Genomic DNA, 21,853 nt, shown 5'->3' on the forward strand with positions numbered 1-21,853 from the left:
TTCAGCATCGGTCCCAATGCTATGTAGACTATTTATTTTAAAGCGACCAAAATGTTGCCTTTCATGAAATTAAAACACATTATGAGAAGATGTGTGTGTCCTTTGTCATGGACACGAATCTCTCCACTGGGGTGTGATGTCAGCTTAAAAGCAGAACATGAAGGAGCAGTAGCAACGGTACAGATTGAGACAGGAGTGTGAGGGTCCCAACACCACACACACACAGACATTTTTATTTATATATTTTTTAATACATACTCGAATGGAACATTCATTCATAAAAGAACCTTCAAGGTAGTGAATCAATTCAAACACAGTGATTTGTTACCAAATGAGTTGTCTGTGTAAAGCCCCTCCCAACACACAGAGCGAAGGATAACAACAGTCATGTCCTCCCCAACAGCTGCACTAATGTGATCGCTGTCTGTGACACACAGGGACTTCCCAGTGGCCAGCAAAAGGCACAACTCATTTACGATGCACCAGAAATCCCCGACATCAGGATTAGAGCTGCATCCCGCGCACGTAACATTCAAATAGCAGCCTCTCCGAAGGGCTTTGGAGAGCGTGACTTCGTGCGACAGAAATAAAGCCGACAGACTCATGAGCAGTGGTCTGCTCAGGATTATTACTGTTAAGTGAAGGGTAACAAGATGCAGTCTGACTGAAGAGCGGAAAAAGCCGGAGACGGACGACGAAGCGCGTCAAAGTGACGAAAAGAAACTGCGTTTGATGTGCAGAGAAGTGATAGTTTGGGTTCCACCTCTGCGTGTCCTCAGCCTGTGGGGCCACGGGGTTGGTAGCAGTGTGAGGTCTAAAAGGCCTGCCAGTCAGACATTTACACCACAAGATGTGCCCGCAGGCTTACGTTACACAGCGTTGCATAATGTTATTATAAAATCATCATGCTCAGAAATGCCATGGTTTAATCTTACTCTTTAGTGAGATGTGGTGGTGGGAATCAAAACTGGACCAACAAAAAAAAAGGAGGCAAATTTAAAAAGAAAAAAAGAAATCCGTCTTATACTTCTCCAGAGCGCCATGACTGGATTCACATATTTCAAAAGGGTTCCTGACAGGATCATTAAATCCTTAAGACATTCCGTGCTTGTTAAAATATTGCATTTTTATTTGCCAAGAGAGTGACACAGAGCGAGGACACGAAAGAGGAAAAAAGGGGGAAGATAGAGGGAGAGCGCGCCAGGAAAAATGAAATAAAAAGAAGCGACTTAAGAACCTTTTGAAAAAGGAAAAACAACTACTGTACAAGTGGACTCCACCTTGTGAACATGCTCAAACATCTGGATTCATTTGGCCCCCGTGTGCGGGGAACTTCCTTGTCTCTCCGTGGCTGTTACTTCAAACATGTCTTCCTCTGAATGCGCTGGAGTAGGACAAGAGTTCACCTTTTGTCAACTCCACACTTCCTCTGACAAACAAAAACTGCATCCCATGATTCTTTTTTTTTTTTAACATAACATAGCATCACTGGTTTTCTGTTCTCCATCAAGTTCTCTCCCACTCTAAAATGTATGTTTTTTCTTTCCGTGCACTTTTCCAATACAGGAATACGGTGATAAAAGTCCTATAACTACCATTGCATGATAGTTAATTGAGGTTGATTGTTCTTGGTGACCTTTAAAGTCTGAATTCGGATTTGACCGCACTCCATTCAGTCACACAGTCGTGGGTGGCTGTCATTGTTGCATCGCATCGGTAAGCCTCTTGGGGTTATATTGCATGAAGCAATTGACTGTAATTTTCAGAGTCCTAAAAACGCTGAAATTCAATAAAAGGTACTCGTCAAGCTAACTACACAGGACTAAATGAACAGGCTTGCCCTGTCTGCGGTGCTGTGGGGCTAATCTGACACGCTCTCTGACCGGAATGAGCAAGGTATCAAACAGTGTCACGGCAGAGGAGGCCTTTGGGGTTATTATACCATATCTTTCCACCAATGCTTTGCCAAAGCCAGGACACTGGATTCAATCATAAGAAGTTTCCGCTTTAAGCTCTGCATGGCAACCCAATGTTTTATTCGCACAATTAGTCACCATGGCAAAGCTTCCACCATAACTGAGTGAAAATAAGTGCCTTGGCAGTTCAGGGATTTAAGTCACAACTGTAGTGTTTTTTTTGTCATATTTGTTTGTGTGTGTGCTTAACTGAGCAGTATTGTCAGAATAATCCAAAGTTTGGCATTTAAGTCGAAGGCAATACAGCTGGGTTACCAAATCTGAGCAGAGACATGTGACACCAGGCCGCCGTCACCTGCCAACATGGTAAGTGTGTATACAGGTGTTTCATAAACAGATCGTACTTTGTCATTAGTTTCACTCCTACAGTAGCAAAAGGAAAGAGGCCTGTTTTACTAATAGTTGGAAATATCCAACTTGCGGCCCTCTTTGTAGTGGTGGTATGAAACAGGACCCATTGGGCAGCCTTACATAGATCTCTATCTCTCTTTCTCTGTTACTGTTCAAGCAAACCGAGAACCTCTGTATCTGTGTGCAGTGAGAGTCCATCCCTAAGCGCTTGCAAGACTACACGAAAGTATGTCTATATTTATAAGTGCGTGCACGTCATCCTGTAGAGGTGGGTGTGCATATGTGCATGCTCGAAGATGCGGTAATATTGTGATAATGAGGTAGTAGACACTGTTCTCATACTTTGAAGGGCCCTTCCCATCGTGGCCCTCATCAACCATCTTCTCAGGCAAAGCATTTTAATCCTGCCACAGGTCGGGTTTCAGACCGCACGGATATATGACATAGCGACACATGTGTAGATTACGTATCCTTGTTTTAATTAGTAGAATACTTTATATAGGGCGATCTCTCACTCAGCACTGTTCATCTTGGGTTACATTTTAGAGGTGCAATGTCATGCAATCTCTCAGCCTCTAACCTGTCAGGCCACAGTTACAGTGTTAATACGCAACCTGTTGATTCAAGGGATGCGCCAATCAGACGTTTTCAGTCCGGTTGCCGATACGATACCTGGGCTTTGGATATCGGCCAATACCAGTGTTTAATTAATAAGGAGGAGACAGGCATCATTCTTTATCTGACTTGACTTTAACATCACTCTAAGATTGTTAAACAAAAAGGAACAAATGACTAAACGGATATATTATCAGAATAATGGCATCTGATAGGGTCATGGATAACCGATATTGGTTTCGTACACTTGGGGTAAAATCCCGTCTTTGCTGCTTTACCAACGGGGGGGGGTGGGCTGACTTCCCAAACCTAACCCCACACAGGTTTCCTGACATGCTTGTCTTGTCCTATCAGAGGGGCCAACAGGTGGGATAATGAGCTTGAGATGAGGGGTCGGAGGGGTAATTATAAAGGACAGCCTAGCTATACCAAACCTGAAACATAAACAATTCCACAGATGCCAGGGGCGTTTGGGGGCACTGCGCTGTAATGTGGCATGGAGGTAGGAGTTGCGGTAAGGATCGGGCAGGAGGGGGATCACTGCTCTGTGCTCACGCCAAAGCAGGGAAACATGATCGAAGGCAGGGGGAAGGAGCAGACGAGAGAAGGACAGGGACAGAGGAGGCAGAGCACAGGGGCCGAGGGGAGAGCAGGGGAGGGTGGGAGGGAGGGTCGTTCAAATGGCTAATGCCATAAAGGGGAGATGTGGAGGTCAGACTGTTGACAGGCTGATGGACAGCACCACTGGTCCTAAGCATTAAGAGGGCCACATGTCCACAGTGAGGCTGCATTTCTCTTTTGTTTATTGGTCTGTAAATCACAGTGTCTCTTTTGATATAGTGCTAAGGAGCAGCAGAGTGTCGCTCACAAATAGTGCTAGCACTCATATAAAGCCACAATAAAACCTTCTTTACAACACGAGCAGCCTTACTGCACATGTATGTTCAAGACCTTTTTACATCTTAAGGTTAATGCTATGTTTAATTCCAGGGATTTAGTGTCATTGATGCCAATCAGTGGTTTTTTTTGATAAATAAATAAAAAGTCTTGTCAAGCGCCTTTATACAAGCGGAAACTGATGATGAATTTATGCCTTCAGAGAAAATGCCAGCACGAGTTCATTAAGAAAAAATGAAAGATATTAATGCATAACATTAGATTAACATGAAACAGACAATTTCACTGACTTTGAGGTGTGGATGGGATTCCAAAACTGAAATATTTGTGGCCACCATTTTGCATCTTTATTGTGAATTGAAACTACAAAAGGTTAATTTAGGCATGTTTCAATTAAAAGCCAGAGGTACTCATGGATGAGATCTATGACCTATTATCTCAATGCCACTGAAAACAACATAACAACGCTGTGAATCACAGGAAATCATTAAATAATCAAGAAGAATGTATAAAGATATCTGTTAAGGACAAAGTCTGTCAAGTGCTTTGTGGCTCATTTAAGAGCAGGCCCATGTCACATCATTGCATCGTAATCCATCATGGATCATACAAACGGGACACGGGTGGGCCGGGTGAGAACTTTTCGTTTTGTCTATTCTTTTCTCTCATTTCTTGTAACTCCTTCTTTGGATTGAAATGGATGAATACTGCGGGACTGAGGCCTACCGTGGGGACTCCTTAATGGTGTGCTGGGAGCCATAGAGGCGAGGAAGCAGAGGAGGTGTCCAGCAGCAGGGCGTAATGAGGAGAGTGGGTTGACTTGAACGGGGGAATGAAGTGAGTTGGGGGGGGGGGGGGCGAGATGTTCAAATTCATTGTCCATTGTGTTGATTATCAGACATTATTAGATGAAGACTTTGACTACCATGTGTGCACAAAAATGTTTTCAAACTTGCACGCACACACACACACACACTTGTGGCTTTGGGGATCATTCTGGGAAGGACAGGTGCAGCGGACTCAGACAGGACGCAGGAACAGGCCCGGCTGGACCGATCAGCAGCAGCAGCAGAGTACAAATCCCATCAGCCAGGCAGACAGATTATGTTCCAGAAAAGCAAAAATCTCTTGGACAGAGAACAAGCCCGAGCGATGCAGCTCTGTCTAATTACCAAGAAACTTCCATCAAGCTCAAGCTTATGCTCATGCGATCGCAGGGAGACTGATGAAGTGTAGTTTACATAAGGGAAAAGATGGTGTTGGCACGAAATAACGTATTTATCTCAGTTGCATTTCAAGCTATGTCAAATTATGGCTGTTGCGACTGGCGGCAAGCTAATCTACACAGACTTCATATTTGTTTAGGCTTCGGAGGAAATATTGGAGAGCATGGATGGTTGGTAAGAAAGACTGAGGCTTTTGGGGAGCAAAATAACAATGACGGAGTGGAGGGAAAGGAGACTTTAAGGGAAAGGGCAAAGAAGATGGATTTTATGTTTATTTGTGTAATATGTGTTCTGTGGCAGCTGGGTTATCTTTGAGAACGTAAGCTCTTCCTGCTGAGCACATGCCAGCACATAAGCTGCTGGCCTCGTGCCCACCAAGACCCAGCAGACAGACGGAGACCACGAGGGAGAAAAAGGGGGAGCGGTGGTGTAAAGAGAATTTACAGTGCAAAAAAAAAAAAAGAAAACCTTTTTATTGCACGTTCTTTAAAGGCAGACCAGATGACACGCACACCTGACAGGACTATACTCAAACACACCTGTGCACACTTTCACTGGAACTATTTCTCAAACCACCAGCCCTTCCTCCGTCTAATTGTTCTGATCCCTCTCTCGGCCCGACTCCCTGGATTCTCACATATTCGCGCTTTTGTGAGGGGGGCAGATGAAAAGCAGAGGTAATTAGGGAAGCTTTAACGTGTGACTTTATGACTGTGAGAGGCTTTGAGCTTTTTCCTCTCCCCTCCCTCTTCTACCCTTTGCCCCCACCCCCCTTTTCCCCAGCAAATTCTGAGGCATACGCATCGTTCCTCTATGTGTCATGTCTAGTTAGGAGACTCGAGAGGCGTAGAAAGAACACAAAACATGCTCAGGACCCACACACAAAAGTACACACTCTATTACACGATAGATTCCCCCTCACTATTAGCTCCATGAATGCTATTCACCTCCACCCTGTGTGATTAAATGAGACGTGTAGGGATGGATTCCGGATATCCTCCCTAATTTGAGCATGAGCTCATGGTGCAGCGCAATGTCGTCCCGTGTCCAAGCGTCAGCCTCTAGAGTAATAACCCTGTCGTTCAAAACATCTGCACAGAATAATACATGCAGACATGAAGTGAAAGAAAAAAATAATGATGGGAGAGCGCACCGGCTGAAAAGATCGCATGCTAAGTAGTTGAGAGAACTTCTAGAGAAGACAGGGATTGCAGTATTAGAGCGTTTTTTTTTCTAGGGGATGAAGACAAGTTATTCATCATTCCCATGTTTATGGTAGGCATGCAAACACACAAGCCGACTAAAAACACATAGATCCTCTAACACAGTGGCCTTTACGTGGGGTGTGCTGTGTGAGCCACCGAGGAAGGCTGCCCCGACGGAGAAAGCGAAGACAGCAGATGGAATTCTTCAAAACAGTTTCATCTGGGACAAACAATATGGCCTGAGGCTAGATATCCTTGTCTTTCTCACTATGTCTGGAGGGAGGGGATGAGAGACATTTGGTGGGAGGGGGAGGGGAGGCTGAAAATTCCAAAAACGGGGCAGAGGGACAATTACAGTAGGTGGTGCTCAGCCACCTGTGAAAGCCTGGGGTGGGACAAATAGTCACATGGGGGAGACCAACAATCCCCACAGCCAATATATTTAGTTTTTTTCACCAGTCTGAGGGCCCTTAAGTATCCCTGTGCCCTCAGGTTGGGGTTTAGATCACTTTGTCTCTCCCGCCTATGCTGTTGAGTGGGGGGTCTGCTAATTATGTTTCCTCAAAGAGGAAAGGCTTCGTCCTTGCCATGGCCTCTTTCTCTCTGTCGCTCCTTCTCAAATGGGAACGAATGCTCGAACACCCCCATTACACACACACACACACAAGAACACAGATGTCATGACCATTAGCAGTGGGCCAGGTCCCGCTCATATCGATGACACTCGTGATCAAATGTGTCAGCGTTTTCTTGACATCTGCTCTAAGGCAGTAAGAGTATAGTATACCCAGATATTTACTCTCTTGCTCATCATAGCCACCTGTCATGTACACGCACACACAACAAAATGTGATTGCCTGCAAACTGGACTGAACAGGTCAGTTATGCCTGCAAACTGGACTGAACAGGTCAGTTATACAAGGAGATATTGCCCCCACAGATATAACGATCAACTAGTGGCAGAGGCAAAGGGACATATTCAGATAATCAGGAGGAAACAGAGCTGTGTCCACCAACTGAAACCTGTCCGTCTTTGCTACTACGGACTGACGGGCCAGTGAGGGCAGCTTTAAGCTGGACCGGTTTGGGCCCCTGGACTTGTTACCTATCCACTATGGCACGGATTAGGAGAATCAGCCTGTGTGCTCGGTATGACAGAGGAGATCTGAAGGGGGGCTGTGTGCGGGTTTTGGGAAAGTTTAAGGAGGGGTAGGGAACCGAATGTACTAGAGGGGAGGAGGTTGTTATGCAAAAAGATGTATCGTGCATGCGTGATTTAGGGTGTGGCAGTAGCAGGGCAACAGTGGAAAGAAATATCTGGAGAGTCCCAAAAGATCATTGGGACTTCGAACTTTGATCTTGTGGACCGAGATTGAACCTGTACCATAATACTGTATCAGGACTATTTGCAGAAAAAAAGTAATCTTTCAGAAATGTGGTTTGTGTTTATGGGGTTGCTTTCATGACATGGCAACTCCCACACATGACAAAGCACAGTAGGGCCTTTAGGCCTGTCAAAACAAAGGCAGGCCAAGGAAAACACTCACACACACAGACACACTCCTTAAACACACACCATCTCCTTTTCAATGGGCCTGTCCTTTTGGCTAAACTTTGGTAAATCAGCAGGAGTGATGTGGAGTTAAGAAGCTATGGATGAGGAAAGCACAGATAGGACTTTGTGCTCACAGGATTCATGGGCTGACAGACAGAAAGCTGCAAAAAGGGGCCACATAATGAGAGCATGATCAACGACAAGAGAAGAGCAGTGTTTTTTTAGACATTAGATTGGGCAGTGAACTGTACATGGTGCCTTCGGATAGATACAGTACAAACAAGAAAGGTGTTGGAGACGAAAGATATAGCCGCAAACAATTTTCCACCATCCAGAGTGTGAATAACAGCCCCATGCCATCATCCAAAGTCATATTCTCATTACTTCATGCGATATATGAGCCACTTGCTACTTCACATTCCACTTGAGGCACTCAGACAGCACAGAGACTGTCCATAGAAGGCGTTGTAGAATAAGGGATAGTGACATCATCATATTCGGCACCAGCATAGTCCAGTTCCTACTGTTATTCCATTGTTTTTTTTCCACCTCTGCCTTTTCTGGATATGTGAAACACCGATCGTCATTCTCAAGACAGGCTCAGACATGAGGTAAGAAGGGAAAGATCTTAATAATGATGAAAAGGACAAACACCAGGAACATTATTCAAACATGTTCCTTCTATTCCTGCAACTGCTTGTAATGTCTGAAATGCCTGGAATTTAATATTGTGGCAGTGTTTTAGAATGTTAAACAATAAGTGAGAGTAATATAGTATACTGTCCACATGACATTTATAGTTTAAACATAATCATAATCTAATTATCTCCATGACAACAATGTCTGAAAATAATAAATTGTTCCCCTCCATCATAAAACAGCCAAGACGTCGTCCAAGCGTTGTCTTGTAAAAACGAATTGCAAGGAACCAATTTTTTTTAATGCCGAAAAAGATCCAGAAGAAGTCTTCTAACCTGTGGGATGTTGTTTGAAGCTTTTTGTGAGGGAATCTTGGTCTATTTCTGAAAATTGTATAATTTAAACAACACTGCAATCACCAGGGAAAGAGGAAGGACAAGCTTGGTCAACTAGTGCACGGCTCGATTCATTTGGGCGAAGTACAAAACCCTTGGCAGGCAAGTCCCAGTTTAAACAGAATTACTGTGCACATTCCCCAAAACTACTCCTATTTGTTCAAGGGTTCCAGTAATAGTTTATTCCTGACAGCAGGATCCGATAATGTTCAAAGCGATCCAGGACAAGTCAGAGAAAACGACCTCTGTACCCTCTTTTCCCCGTTTACCCCTCACCTCAGTTATCCTTCATTAGGTTTTTTTTTTGCTGCCAAACCCCCAGGAGAAGGGGAGGAGGGAGTGCGGAGGGGTTGGGGAGAGGGGTGGGGGGTCGTGGTGCCCTGCCCATTTCCTTACTGCACATGTTCCTGCACACCAGCTTCCGTGACCCCAATGAACTAAGTAAAAACTTGTTTCACCAAATTCTGGACAAATATACAGTATATTCTTTGGAAACAAAAACATAATTTGGATTGAAAACAGGGCTTAAGTTCAGGGTCAGATCGGCATGAAGCCGGGTAAAGTTTGTTTACTATGCAGGAGCTGGCATTGTGGGACATCTGCCCCATGTGGCGAAAGTTACAGTGTGTGGCACATATGGAAACGGACAATTCATCAGAACCACTCAAATACAAAACATCTTTCCCATTCATCAAAAACATCAATCCACTGAGGCCAAACGCATCCAACCCTAGCCTGGTCCCTCGAGTCCCAGCACTTACCCTGGAAGGCATCCGCGTGGCCGGAGATGAGGTGCTCAAGCTCATAGCTGTAGGACTGAATGTTGTGCAGGGTTTCTCTTTTCACAGCCAACTGGTAGCTCTCCTCCATCTTTCGGGTGCAGCACGACGGACCCTGGTGCTTACAAACCATCAGATCCACATCTAGGAAAGTCAAGTAGAAAGGGAAATACAACTTTAATCTGCATTTATGTTTCTTTGATAATTATTTAGAATGAGATGATATAACGTCTGTTATCCTGTGAGGTAGATATATGATTCCACTCTGCAAATAAGTGTGGGTATATTATATGTATAGTGTCCTGAGTATGCACATAGATAGACCGGCAATAACTCTGTTTGGAGACAGAGGAGCCACCATGGGAGGGTGAGAAAGTAAACCAAGAATTCATCCACGTTTCTCGCTAAAAATACTGTCTCTGCTAAATTGATAAATATCTTCGGCTTGTTCAATTGCAGACATCGTCAAAACGTACATAAAAACATAAAAGAACAAGCATTTTGCAATGCAAACAAGGTAAATGTACTGTCACTCAGACACACATACAGTAATCGGCATCATCACTAAAACTAGACATCTAAGTAGTCATTGTGATACTGAAGCTCACAACAACTACATGAAGGCAATGACCTAACTCCAAATACTGTGATTCAATGAACCGTTGCATCAGGCACATATAAACCAGCTGAAACAGAGCCCACCCTGTCCTGCCAGTGTCACCTGCTTCTCACCCATGCTTCACATGCAAACGCTGTAATGACATCACCAGGACTGGCCACAATTAGCACAGCATATTAAAATCGTATTATTTTGCACATGGACATTTCCATAATGCAGAAGTCTGATATGATAACTCATTCCACGGGGGGGGGGGCTGGGGGCTGGACTGGGGTGGCTGAAGGCAGGTGTTGTAACCAGAGCCTAAAGCATGGCCTTAGGAAGGACCGCAAGACCAGTGCCTTACTGTCCAAATCCCTCCATGAAACACAATAGGGTTGCATTCTCAATCCCTCTTTCCCTTTCTGCTCCCTCTCTCCCATTTGCCTGGCATATCCCAGTGAGGCCTGGGTGTCTCTTAATTACCAAGAGAGGCTTCATTTGTTCCCATCCCAGAGCCAGATGAGTGAAGTCATAACTGGCTGCCCTGCCCCACACAGCTCATTATCTCCATCTCTGTAGCAGACCACTTTTTCATTTTGTCACCCTGTTGACACCGTTTCCCCATTGACAGTGTTCCTGCAAAGTCCATTCCGGTTTGTGTGTGTGTGCGTGGAGGAATAGCACTCTGTTATTTCACTGGACCATACAGTTTGCATCTGAAATGGAGCTTACATCTGCTACTTCTCCATGTACCTCTCCTACCAGGCTTGGCAGAGCTCTTTTCCGAATTAGACTGACGTGTGTAATGAGAAAACCACTCAGTTTGAACATACAAATAACGGTCATTCACAGGTCGTAATACATTAACATGAACTCTTCAATGAATCCGTTCATGACATCGCCAAAAGTAAAACCAAGATAATCAATTCCAGAACCCATTTCCAATCCTTTTGAAGTGGGATACTTCAACTATAAGCCATAAATACCTTCTCTAGATGCTACTGTGTCCAAGAATTCAGGTCTTTCTGCCAACTACTTTATTTGTTGAGTCAATCACTTAATAAATAAAGGTGCACTAACGAGCTGATTCGTGAAACACACTTCCTAAAACAGGCAAAACCTTTTGCGATAGTGATTAGAACACAACGCTTTATGATTATTGCTCCTCGAAGGCGGCGGTTTATATGGGAGATGCATTGTCTAGTTTTAATGTTATTTCCCTATATTTGGTGTGTTGAGTCCCTGACCCTGTTCTCTTTCTCTCCTTTGTGTTAGTGTGTTATCTGTGATATGAAACTAATATCCAGGGACTCACAGTGGAATCCAGCCTGGCCGCTCCGACCCTTGCGAGTAGCTTCATGGAGTAAGTGATACTCGGGAAGACTTTGGCAGTTAAAGCCACCACAGCAGTCGGGAGGACAAGCTGACTGTGTCACGAATACACCACGGCACCTTCTGGAATCATTAGAAGCCATGTCACTATTTGTGTCCAACGGAAAAAACATAATGCTGAGTCCCCTTTTTTATTTATCTTAATAAAAATATTAAACCTACAGTATATTAACAAACAGCATTTTAGTGGCTTATGCCTGAAGGGTGAGCTGAATTTGTATATAGTGCTCAGGGCAGCAGTCTTCCAAGGACTCTTAAGAGGCTCTGAAGTCTACAATGTAGGACACATCTATTAATATCGGACCGCCTTGTTTTAAGTAACACGTGCATTAGTTAAGCCACACCTCATTCACATTTTCAGTGTATACGGAACACGGCTTACTTAACTTGTAAAAGACATTGACTCCTCATTAAACTTTCATGTTCCATTGTTGAATGGAATGAGGTTATGAGGTTTCAATGGGCGTTCAATAGCAACGTAAAACAAACATCTGCATTGACTATTTTAGTCAACAGTAACAGTTTTGAACACCTGGTCAATTATCTCCATTATTTTTTGCCAAATTGCTCAAGCTCTTTCCAATTGCTCGGGGACCATGACTCAGCAAGGGTTTTCGAGTCCTGCCTCGAATCCTTGATTGGGTTGATTGTAATGGTCTCTGACTCAACATTGGAAATTAACATTGTTACTTTTACGCCGGATTAGAATTTGTGTTTGGATTTGTTCTCTTAACCCAAATTGTCAGTGAAATTTGCTTATTTTTCACTCCGCCATAGAGGCATTGCATCTCTCCAATTGGAGCTACTTCACACGGGTGTCTCGGTGGCCTCACTCAATGATGCCTCTCGAGCCCACACAACCACAATGGCTTTTAAATGTGTTTCCATTCTAGGTGGACCCTTAAGTACCACATTACTGCATGCATCACATAACTGGTCTTTTTCTACAACATTGTTGTGGAGCTGACTCCATGCCATAGTCTCGGCCAAGAAATAATCAAATTAACAGTTGTACCTGTAGATGCGGCTGACTTTGCCAGTGAGGATTGGGTGTGTCATTTGTGTAAAAACGTAAAGGGCAAGTTCAACCTAAAAAAAATGTAATATGCCGAACAGATAAATGGTAGAATATGAGAGTCAGCAGTTTGGTGTTTTCTAGGATCAAATTATTTCTGAAGAATTGTTAGTTATTTTGTTTACAACTGGTATATTTTAATTGGATTTCAAATAACAATTCTTACCTTAAATGCGGTTTAATATAGACTCCAATGGGAAAAGAGGTCAGAATTCTACAGGTCCGCAGTAATTAGTGCCCCATGTGTGTGTCACTCATTCCGCCTGGCTAAACCTCAACACACGTTTCTCTCCAAATTGGACGTCAACTCTGAATCCTAATTCCCCTAATCGTCCTCAGGTGACAAATACCTCTGAAGTAATTTGCCGTATTAAAAGTCATGGCTCAGGGGTTGCCTTGTTAGCCACAATCCCTTCAGCAACAGCTCAGTGCCCTTCATTGCACAAGTCAAAGCTCCTGAGTGGAGAAACTCTACCACTGTATAATTACCCTGCTACCGCATAGCATATTCTCAATATGTGGTACTACAGCACCAGAGATGAACACAGTATACTGCTGAGAAGACGTGAAGTTTAAACCGCCCTCTTCAAACACTCCTGCACTCATAGAATTATTTATTTCCTCAATATGGTATGGAAATGCTGTTTTGATTTGCAATGCGTTGATGACCGTGAGGGTTGCAGTTTCCTGATGCTGATGTTTTGATATTTTTCAGGGAACAAGAATAACTTTGTTGTAAAGTAGGCCATTAATGCAGTTGCCCTTCTCCTTGCCTCAGGAAGCCAGTTTCTTATTTGAAGTTCCTAGATCCACTCAACATTGAGGATATTTACTCTTTACAGAATTGCAGTGTTATGGATGGATCGTGTTGAAAGAAAACACATCTCAAAGGGTCCGTGCTGCATACCTGCTTTTTTGGACAACCTTAAAACGCACCTGGACTGTTTCCCAGTTCTCCCTGACCCCGTACGACCTACAGTGATTGACACAGGGGCCGAGGCCAGGCAGACGGGTTGAAAAGACGGGGCCATGAGAGAGAGAGGCGGAGGACTGGTGGGCGGATAGACACAGACTTGATTAAGCGGCATCATATCAGAGGGGGGGGCTCAGCCACAAAACATTTAAATAATCTGTCATTCCTTCTCATGTTATTCTTCTATCCCTGGAGTGACATAACCTTCATCTGTAAACGGTGATTTTAATTGGAGGGGAACTGAAGGTTTTATACTTTGCAGTCTATGACCTCGTGAAATTGCATCTACGGTAGCAATCCACGAGGGTAAGATGGTACACAATCAACTGAAACGCAAGATAGACCACGGCTGAAATCCAACAAGCAATGTCGCGTAGAGAATAGAAACCGACTGAGACAGAGCAATCAGCCTCAGACGGTGGCGCCTTTCTTAAGGCTGGAGTGCGTGGGGCGCTGGAGCGTGAGCGTCCGACGTGCTCGTCAGTTCAATAGGCCGGATTGTGTGCGACATTGTCACAGAAGGTCGTTTTGCAAAAAGTTTCAGTTTTTGCTAAATACAATGTTCTTGTCTGAATTTCCCATGACAGATATTGAGAGATGGCCAGGAAACAAAACACCGACGCTCAATGATGTTTAAGTGTGTATGGCGCACAGTAGGTGTCTGCGCCATGTGCCTGCTCCCTCTCTGAGAAGAGCCGACGTTAAAAAGGGAATCAAAAATAACTACAGCCAATCAAAGAACGCGTTGTTCTGAGAGCTTGCCAAGGCTTTTGATGCTGTCACTGGTTAAGGATGTGGTGACATGCAATAACACATACCCTCGTTATTAACACATGGCCCTGCTTACCTTGTATTCAATATAGAAGACACTTTCTCCTTCACTTTAAAATAGCTGTTAATGACTGAGTACATCAGAGAAGGGAAGTTGAGTAATAGGTTCAACTAAATGCTCTGTGTGTGGTACGTATGCCATCAGATGGGCCCCGTTCAATCAGATTTTAAAGGAGCTTGAAAATAGGTTGACCATATCTGAGGACATTGTCTAAGAAGCCAGCTTTAGGATTAGTGAGTCTGTGGACAGCACTGCTAGCAGCCTCCTTTCCAAATGATCTCCAAAGAGCTATATCAGCACCCTGTGGTAATCTCAATATGGAGCATTTGGCTGTGTACCACCGTACATAAGCGCTCATAACTCTTCGAAATAATCACAGGATAAGCAACTGCATGTCTGATTATCTAGGTTCCCTGCAGCTGAATCTGGCCTGCAGATAAAGTGTGGATCATAGAACAGACACTTAATGCTTGGAAAGCAAATGTTGCGTTGTAGTCCTAATTAAACTGAAAATAAATAGCATTAAAAGTAAAGTAAGAATTCTATTTGAATTAAACTATTGCTGCAATCATTACGCAATGCACCTCATGTTTTCATAGAATAAAAATATAGAAAAGAAGTGCTAAATAAAATATCTATTCCGTAGAATAGGGTGGTATCCAAGTGACTCGCTCTGCAACTCCCTGCTGCCACACTCCTTGTGCTTGGTGAGAAATCAGTTTGCCACAAATGAATGAAACGCAGCACTGTATCCTAAGACAAACATCAGACTGTGAAAGGGGCCAAAGTTTTGCCACTTCAAATTTCCAGAGTTGCTTTTATTGGCATTTGATCTGAGAACTGAAGCGGAGTAGCATAAATGTGTGTGTGTGTACACACACACATATACACCACATGTCCCACCCTGACACCCCTTTGCATTGGTCAGCGCTTTGAAGACGAGATTGCGCCTGACCCAAAACAACCTCTCAGGCACAAGTGCAAATACAAATAAAAACGTGTTGGAAGCCCAGAATGTTCTGAAGCTGCAGCAATGTTTGATTAGCTGTGAAGGTGAAGCGACAGCAGAGACGTGGTGGAGTATGAACGCACAAAACTGCAGTTCACCACACCTTTTGAACAAACAAAAACATTTATGCCAATTAATTAATTAATTTGAAGAGCCGCATTTTGTATCTGGATTCTGTCACCCCCATTTTACAAAAACGTCCCAAATATAGATGGAGGGTGCATGTAAGAAGTAAGATGAGTGGGGAGGGGGGGGCCCAAGTCATTAAAAGTAAAGACTATTGCATACCCTTTGCACTATAATGAGAATGCTGCAGTTTGCTCACTGTCAATTATAAAAGCAAAAAAAAAACCCTCCGCAACAGCTGCAATTGCAGGGTGAGATCCTCATAAAAAGCTTCTGCCAATGCACTGCAGACAGTAAAAGCTTGTCATGCAGACCGCTGACATCCTCAAAAGACCAAGGTCCTTCAATTGTCTTTAAGAGCGAACCCAAAACTACAGCGTGCAATGAAACGCACAACCTCCGTTGCTAGTAGTGACACCCCGCTAAACAAACATATCGGATGGTTTGGATGCACCTCTAAGTATGTTTCCCACCCGGCTATCTGTTCGCTCTTCCCCCTGTTAAAAGCTTGCTGACTCAGACAGGGTGACACTTAAGCTGCCACCAACCAGCGTGTGACACCATTGCAGCGAGGGTTCTGGTCTGTCACCTACTGTAGATAGCTGTGCACTCATCTACGGGCATGTGAGTACTTGCAAGTAAAAATTCACTTAAATCATTGACTCCCAATAAAGAAAAAATGAGATTCGTAGAAGTTTTAAAAAAGAATTAAAAAGGAAATAACTAAAGGTATAAACATAATGATAATTCAGAGTTGATTTCTTGTATGACAATTGAAATGGTCCCACACGGGACAAGTATGATACCCTTTGTTAAAATTGTATGCAGTCTCTTGCAGAAAATACTTTCAAGCAAACCTAGCATAGTTGAACCAAAGCCTATTTTGGATCCAAATGCATTTTGGCTCCAAAAACCGATTTGGAACCATGTGTTTGTTCTTGTAATATAACTTTTTTTTCTCAGCTTGCAGGAGGAAAGCACAAGCCACAAAATCGTCAAGGCATTTAAAGTTGCTTCCAAGCGTCGCTCAAACAAAAATCTGAAGAAAAGAGACAATTGGTCAGCAGAGACACGCTTGTTGTGGGAGTTTGGACAGTGTGATTTGGGGACTAAATCATTCCGCAAATCTAAAGGGGCCAAAACAGTTGACCAGTGCACGGTGGCTGACCGAGAACCGATCAATCACTCTGCATGTCTAGACTCAATATTGTAGCTCTTAATCCACTGTGTGAGACCTTTGCATCACACTTGCCTTGTTCTAGTTTAGAAATGCTGTCTCAGCAATTTGTAAATGCCCCGGGCAGCTTCTCCACCAAACCATTGTGTAATCTCTCCAAACAGCCAGCTCGCATGTTAAGCAGCTGGGTGGCATCTGAAGCTGTGAATTGTGCAGAAAGTCAGGAGGCGCTACCCGAATTATGTATCACACACTCAAGATCACAGCATAACCGAATGGCCTCTCACGTACCCAGCATCAGACCGATACTGTGGTCAAAAATAAAGGTCTCAACGACTTACAAAACAATAAGGGAGAGACACTATTACAAAAGGGAAGACAGGGAGAAACGTTGTCTCTGTCTCTCTGCCTTTGTCACTTGAGGGAGCTTCTGAGACCATCACAGTGCTCCATGACGCACACACGGGTCCTTTTGACAAACGTACAGGGGACATTCTTAGAAAAAAGTTTTTTGTTTTTTAATTGGAGGTTTATATTTATTACTTTTCAACACAGTGGCACCCCTGATTGCTGAAATCTTCAAAATGTGATGTGATGATAAAATATGTGCGGATCCATTAACTAAACTATGACGTCCCCCATGCGCTCTCCGCTGTGAGGTCGCCAAACCCACCAGCTCACCTCTGCCAGGTGTCTCCGGTACGCGCTGCGGGGGGCCGACCTGCCGCAGCTGGAAAGCGGTCCTCACTTCATGACAGCTGTACGCGTCCACGTCGATCACGTTCACCGCGAACACGAACGCTGACAAAATCCATGCGGACCGGCAAGAGTTCACGCGTTGGCACAATCCTCGGGACATTGCCGCATCTCACACCAGGTAACCCCTGTGGATATCTGTGCTGGAGCCCGGCTGCAAAGTGGGTGATGATGGGGTTGAAAACAGGCGCCACTCAAGTAAAATGGAGCGACGATGAGTTTGAACATCTGACAATCGTTTCCGGTGGATTTTTTCCCTTCTTTTTTTCTTCACATTATTGGTTGAGATGAGTGGCTGCGCATCACGGCGGAGGCTCGGGGTCTTCCCTCGAACGGAGGAGGAGGAGGAGGAGGAGGAGTGGTGCGTGCGTGCGTGCGTGCGGGCTAAGGGCAGTCCGTCCCGCGCGCAACACTTTCGCTGTGGTCGGCTCGCGCGCACTGCCCTCCCTCTGTGTTTACTTCAGTGTCCCAACTAGGACCCACTGCTTCCCCTATGGGAGTATGTGTGTGTGTGTGTGTGTTCAGCTCAAATATTTCACCTTTTGTATTAATACAGCAAACAAAGGCAAAATACGTTATTCAAGGAATCATTATTTAATCTAAGGTTTTTAGTAGAAGGTGTGTTGCAGTTGGATATTCCAGGTTATAAATGCATTACAAAATGTCATAATATCTAAACCCCTCAAATCTACGTTTCTTCGTTTGTTTGTTCCCATTTCAAAATAAGAGAGACGCTACAAGTCAGTGCCACCAAAATAAGAAAGCATATCTTTAAAAGGTTGAAAGGGGATTTGCTGCTGGTTGTCCTTCTTTATCATGATTTAGGATAAAGAGTAAATGGATTGAAGGCAAAAATAAAGGCAAGGCAGATACTGACACTTGTATTTTTGTTGGGATGTGTGTAAAACAGAACAAAATATCTCCTCTGTTTTTCAGAGTATGGTTATTATGAATTTGCAACACTGTTGTGGCTTTAGCTTTAAAGCAATACTTTCTATTTGATGCCCATTGCCGCCACCTACTGTCAAAAATCACTAGTGAAAAAAGCATAATGCTCTATAGTTTGGTTTGCTTCTCACAGTATCACACTCATTGTATTTCAAGGAATTATTATTATTCTCACAAACCGCGGGCCTTTTTGGGGCCTTTATAATATTCAAAAAGTTGTTGAATTTGGCATGAAAATCTGGACTGTTAAAAAGCTTTGATAATTTTTGGGTCTCCAAAAAAACACCATTCGCCATGAACATTGAAGTTGTTTTAACTTGCCCATACTTTATCTAATCTGCTCCATATTTCTCATATAGCATGAACTTCTCACCCTTTAAACATCCATATGATCATTTCTAACCTGTCTTATGGTTTTAAGAAGATATTACGGTTAATAAACTTTGCAAGGGGTGTGGCGAAATTTATAACTTCCAAATGGCTTGGCCTGCCCTCACTAAAACTGCAGGATGTGTAAACATTGAACCCCTGAACTTACCCTATTTTTCATATATTTTGAAGATTAGGGGGCGCTGCATTTAATCATTAAAGATGTGCCTTTTTGGCATATTTTCATAATTTCTTACAGTTGTAAAAGACCAAACTCATCCCAGCGATTAAACCCGATTCTTTTCAAATCCACGCAGTGTGCTCTTGAGACCTTGGCCTCTAAAAGTGGCATTTTGCCAGAGGAAATATTAAACTATGTGCGTAAGGCGCAATTTTTAAAAAAACACCTTTTAAAAGATTTCGAAGGAAGTTGGGTTATATATGGTATTTTGAGAGGCTTTTATTTTGGACTGGTACATCAGAATGTCCTGGTTATCACCAAGTCACACCATGGTGATGTGTACTCTCTGCCTGAATTGGAATGGTCATGAAAGTATTGATTGTTTCCTTTTAAAGCTAATCTGAAAATGACAAAATGTAGTCTGGTGATTGAGATGTTGAAGGAAATTGCCTCATCTATGGTATTCTGAGAGGCTTTAATTTCTTAATGGTACATCAGAAGCTCCTGGTTATACGTTGACATAAAAGGCCTAAGACCATGATAATGTCAAAGATAAAGTTTGCAAAGCGGCATTCCTGGCGTTGCTCCACACGGTTAACGACCACTGACTTGCGAACGCTTTGTCCGACGGCCGCAGGGTTCCTCGCTGCATTTGTAACCGTCCGGCCAGTTCCCCGACGTGCAAGGAGTAGCGAAGACCCGTCCAACGCTGCTTTCAGCTTTAATTGACTATGTATCCCATAAAAAAAACCTCCCCCCAACATCCCCAACATCTACTGTCATAAGAAGACGTTTTTTAGATCCTGTGTTCAATATTTAATATAAATATACCTCTGAGATTCATGATATAGACAATAAACCCAGATAAAGAGCTGTGGGGGGCATGGTTTAGCAGATCAAAACAAGAACAAGTAAGTGTGTCGCCACATTTCCAATTATAGCTACATACAGTTCCTTCAAACATTTTATGTTAAATACTACCCTCTCCTGGACAGACACTGTAATACATCAACAGTCCGTTGCAAGAAAACGCTGTAGGTCCTTAAACTAAACTGTTTTAAGGTCGACCTATTTCAGAGCACCTCGAAAAAGCACACAAGTATTTAATAACAGTTGTGATTTTTTTCGAATCCCTACTTTTGAGGGGTTTACTGACCTCATAGTGTACTAGCTCAGGACAGGGAAGAATGAGATAGAGAGAGAGATGCAACATAAGGACACGGCTTCAGATGGAGGCCCTGGCAGCAACTTTGCCCTCAGCAAGCTACATGTGGAGCCCACCCCACTAGCTAAGCTAGAGCAGCCCAGTTCACGGGGTTACAATGATGTAATCTGCGAGGCCAGAGCAGGCAAGTCTGTAGAAGACACCTGTAAAACCTAAAACTCATCACTTATGAATCCATCCGATCCAGCTGCTGCTGTGTCTTACCCTGGGGATGTAAGTTCCTCAGGGCTCACTCTCCACTTACCTGAATGAGGTCCCTAGCAAACAACTATCACTCGTCAATACGTCAAAAAGCAAACAATTTAATTACCCATGTCAGCACACATCTTCATTTTAGGTAATCGGCCAAATGTCTGCTTCTCTTGCCTGTTAGCAAACCCAAAGATATCTGGAAGGGGCAATATGAGACAGCTGCTGCATCAAAAGATCAAACTCGGTGAGTCAGAAGCGGCCAACTGGGTTCATAAAGTAACCTGGAAATCCCAACAAGGCGCCTTTGAGGTGGTGGTCAACAACTTGTGCAAAGAAGATTCTAAATAGCATTGGAGCTGGGGAACAAATGCAAATGGTGTTTGAATATGAAGAGCAAAAAGAAAGCAATTCTTCTCAAGGTATTATGTGCAAGACACATGTGGATGGAGCAAGTAGGGTGTAGTTGTTCACTTTTATATATTTATTGACCTTATGAAAAATAAGAGGAAATAGATCAAATGTACTCTACAGAGTAGCTGACGTTAAGGTTAGAAAACTAGCCGCAGTAAGTTGTCTGACGCCCAGTGGCGACAACTTTGAATGTGGCCTACCTGAGATTAACTGAAAAGATAAAATAAATACGTCTTAATGAGAGCATACCAGCTAACAGACACCAACAGTCGACCTGACAGAATCCACCACCTCTTAGGCCCACAGACTTAACCTTTGAGCATGAGCTAACATTGCTAATGCTAACCACAGGCCCCAGTTTCTTGTCACTCATAGGTAGTAGGCCTACTGTGAGTAAATGAAGCTACAGTTTATGTTACAGGTGTTAGCAATTTACCTCTAAGAGCATCTGGAAAGATGGAAGGTGAGCCGGGATGGCGTTTGTGAAAACGTGTGCTGCACGAGTATCCGGCTGAAACTCAAAACTTCAGCTATAACGTTGTTGGTCCGACCTTAGCCTTCATGCACAGAATTGGTGAAGAAGTCCTCAGGCACGTGTTAAGGGACAAAACCCTGTCAAAGCTCTTTCCTTTCATCCAGTCTTATTGGCCCCACTCATATTTGCTTTGTGTAAGTCTTTATTGTATTATTTGTTCAGGGAAATACAAAACAGCTACAAATTCAGGTCAGTTATTCAATATGCAGTGTGTGTGTGTGTGTGTGTGTATACTTGAATTTAATTTTTTTACTTCCTGAGCAACAATTAAATATTTCTTTCACAGAGATTTAGTGCAGGCAGCAGATCTCCTGAACCTCCTGTTGTGTGTCAGAAATGCATACAATTCAAGTGTTGCCGAACCAGCCAGTAGATGGCATCATTAACCCTTATTTTCAGAGTACCCACTCAGA

The 21,853-nt window shown here is 43.5% G+C and overlaps 1 protein-coding gene across 2 annotated transcripts in view; it reads right to left on the reverse strand.

Annotated features, from left to right (window-relative positions):
• gpc5c (glypican 5c) overlaps positions 1 to 18,037 on the reverse strand; it is a 76,978-nt gene extending 58,941 nt beyond the window's left edge. For both annotated transcript variants that reach the window (XM_037459197.2, XM_037459195.2), the window contains exons 1-2: positions 17,505 to 18,037; positions 9,621 to 9,782 (exon numbers count right to left, since the gene is read on the reverse strand). In XM_037459197.2, coding sequence (XP_037315094.2) covers positions 9,621 to 9,782; positions 17,505 to 17,682 — 340 coding nt within the window. In that variant the 5' untranslated portion in view covers positions 17,683 to 18,037. The remainder of the gene's footprint in view (positions 1 to 9,620; positions 9,783 to 17,504) is intronic.
• Positions 18,038 to 21,853: the final 3,816 nt, after the last annotated feature.

This window comes from Pungitius pungitius, chromosome 15, assembly GCF_949316345.1.
Source record: "Pungitius pungitius chromosome 15, fPunPun2.1, whole genome shotgun sequence".
Taxonomy (NCBI): domain Eukaryota; kingdom Metazoa; phylum Chordata; class Actinopteri; order Perciformes; family Gasterosteidae; genus Pungitius; species Pungitius pungitius.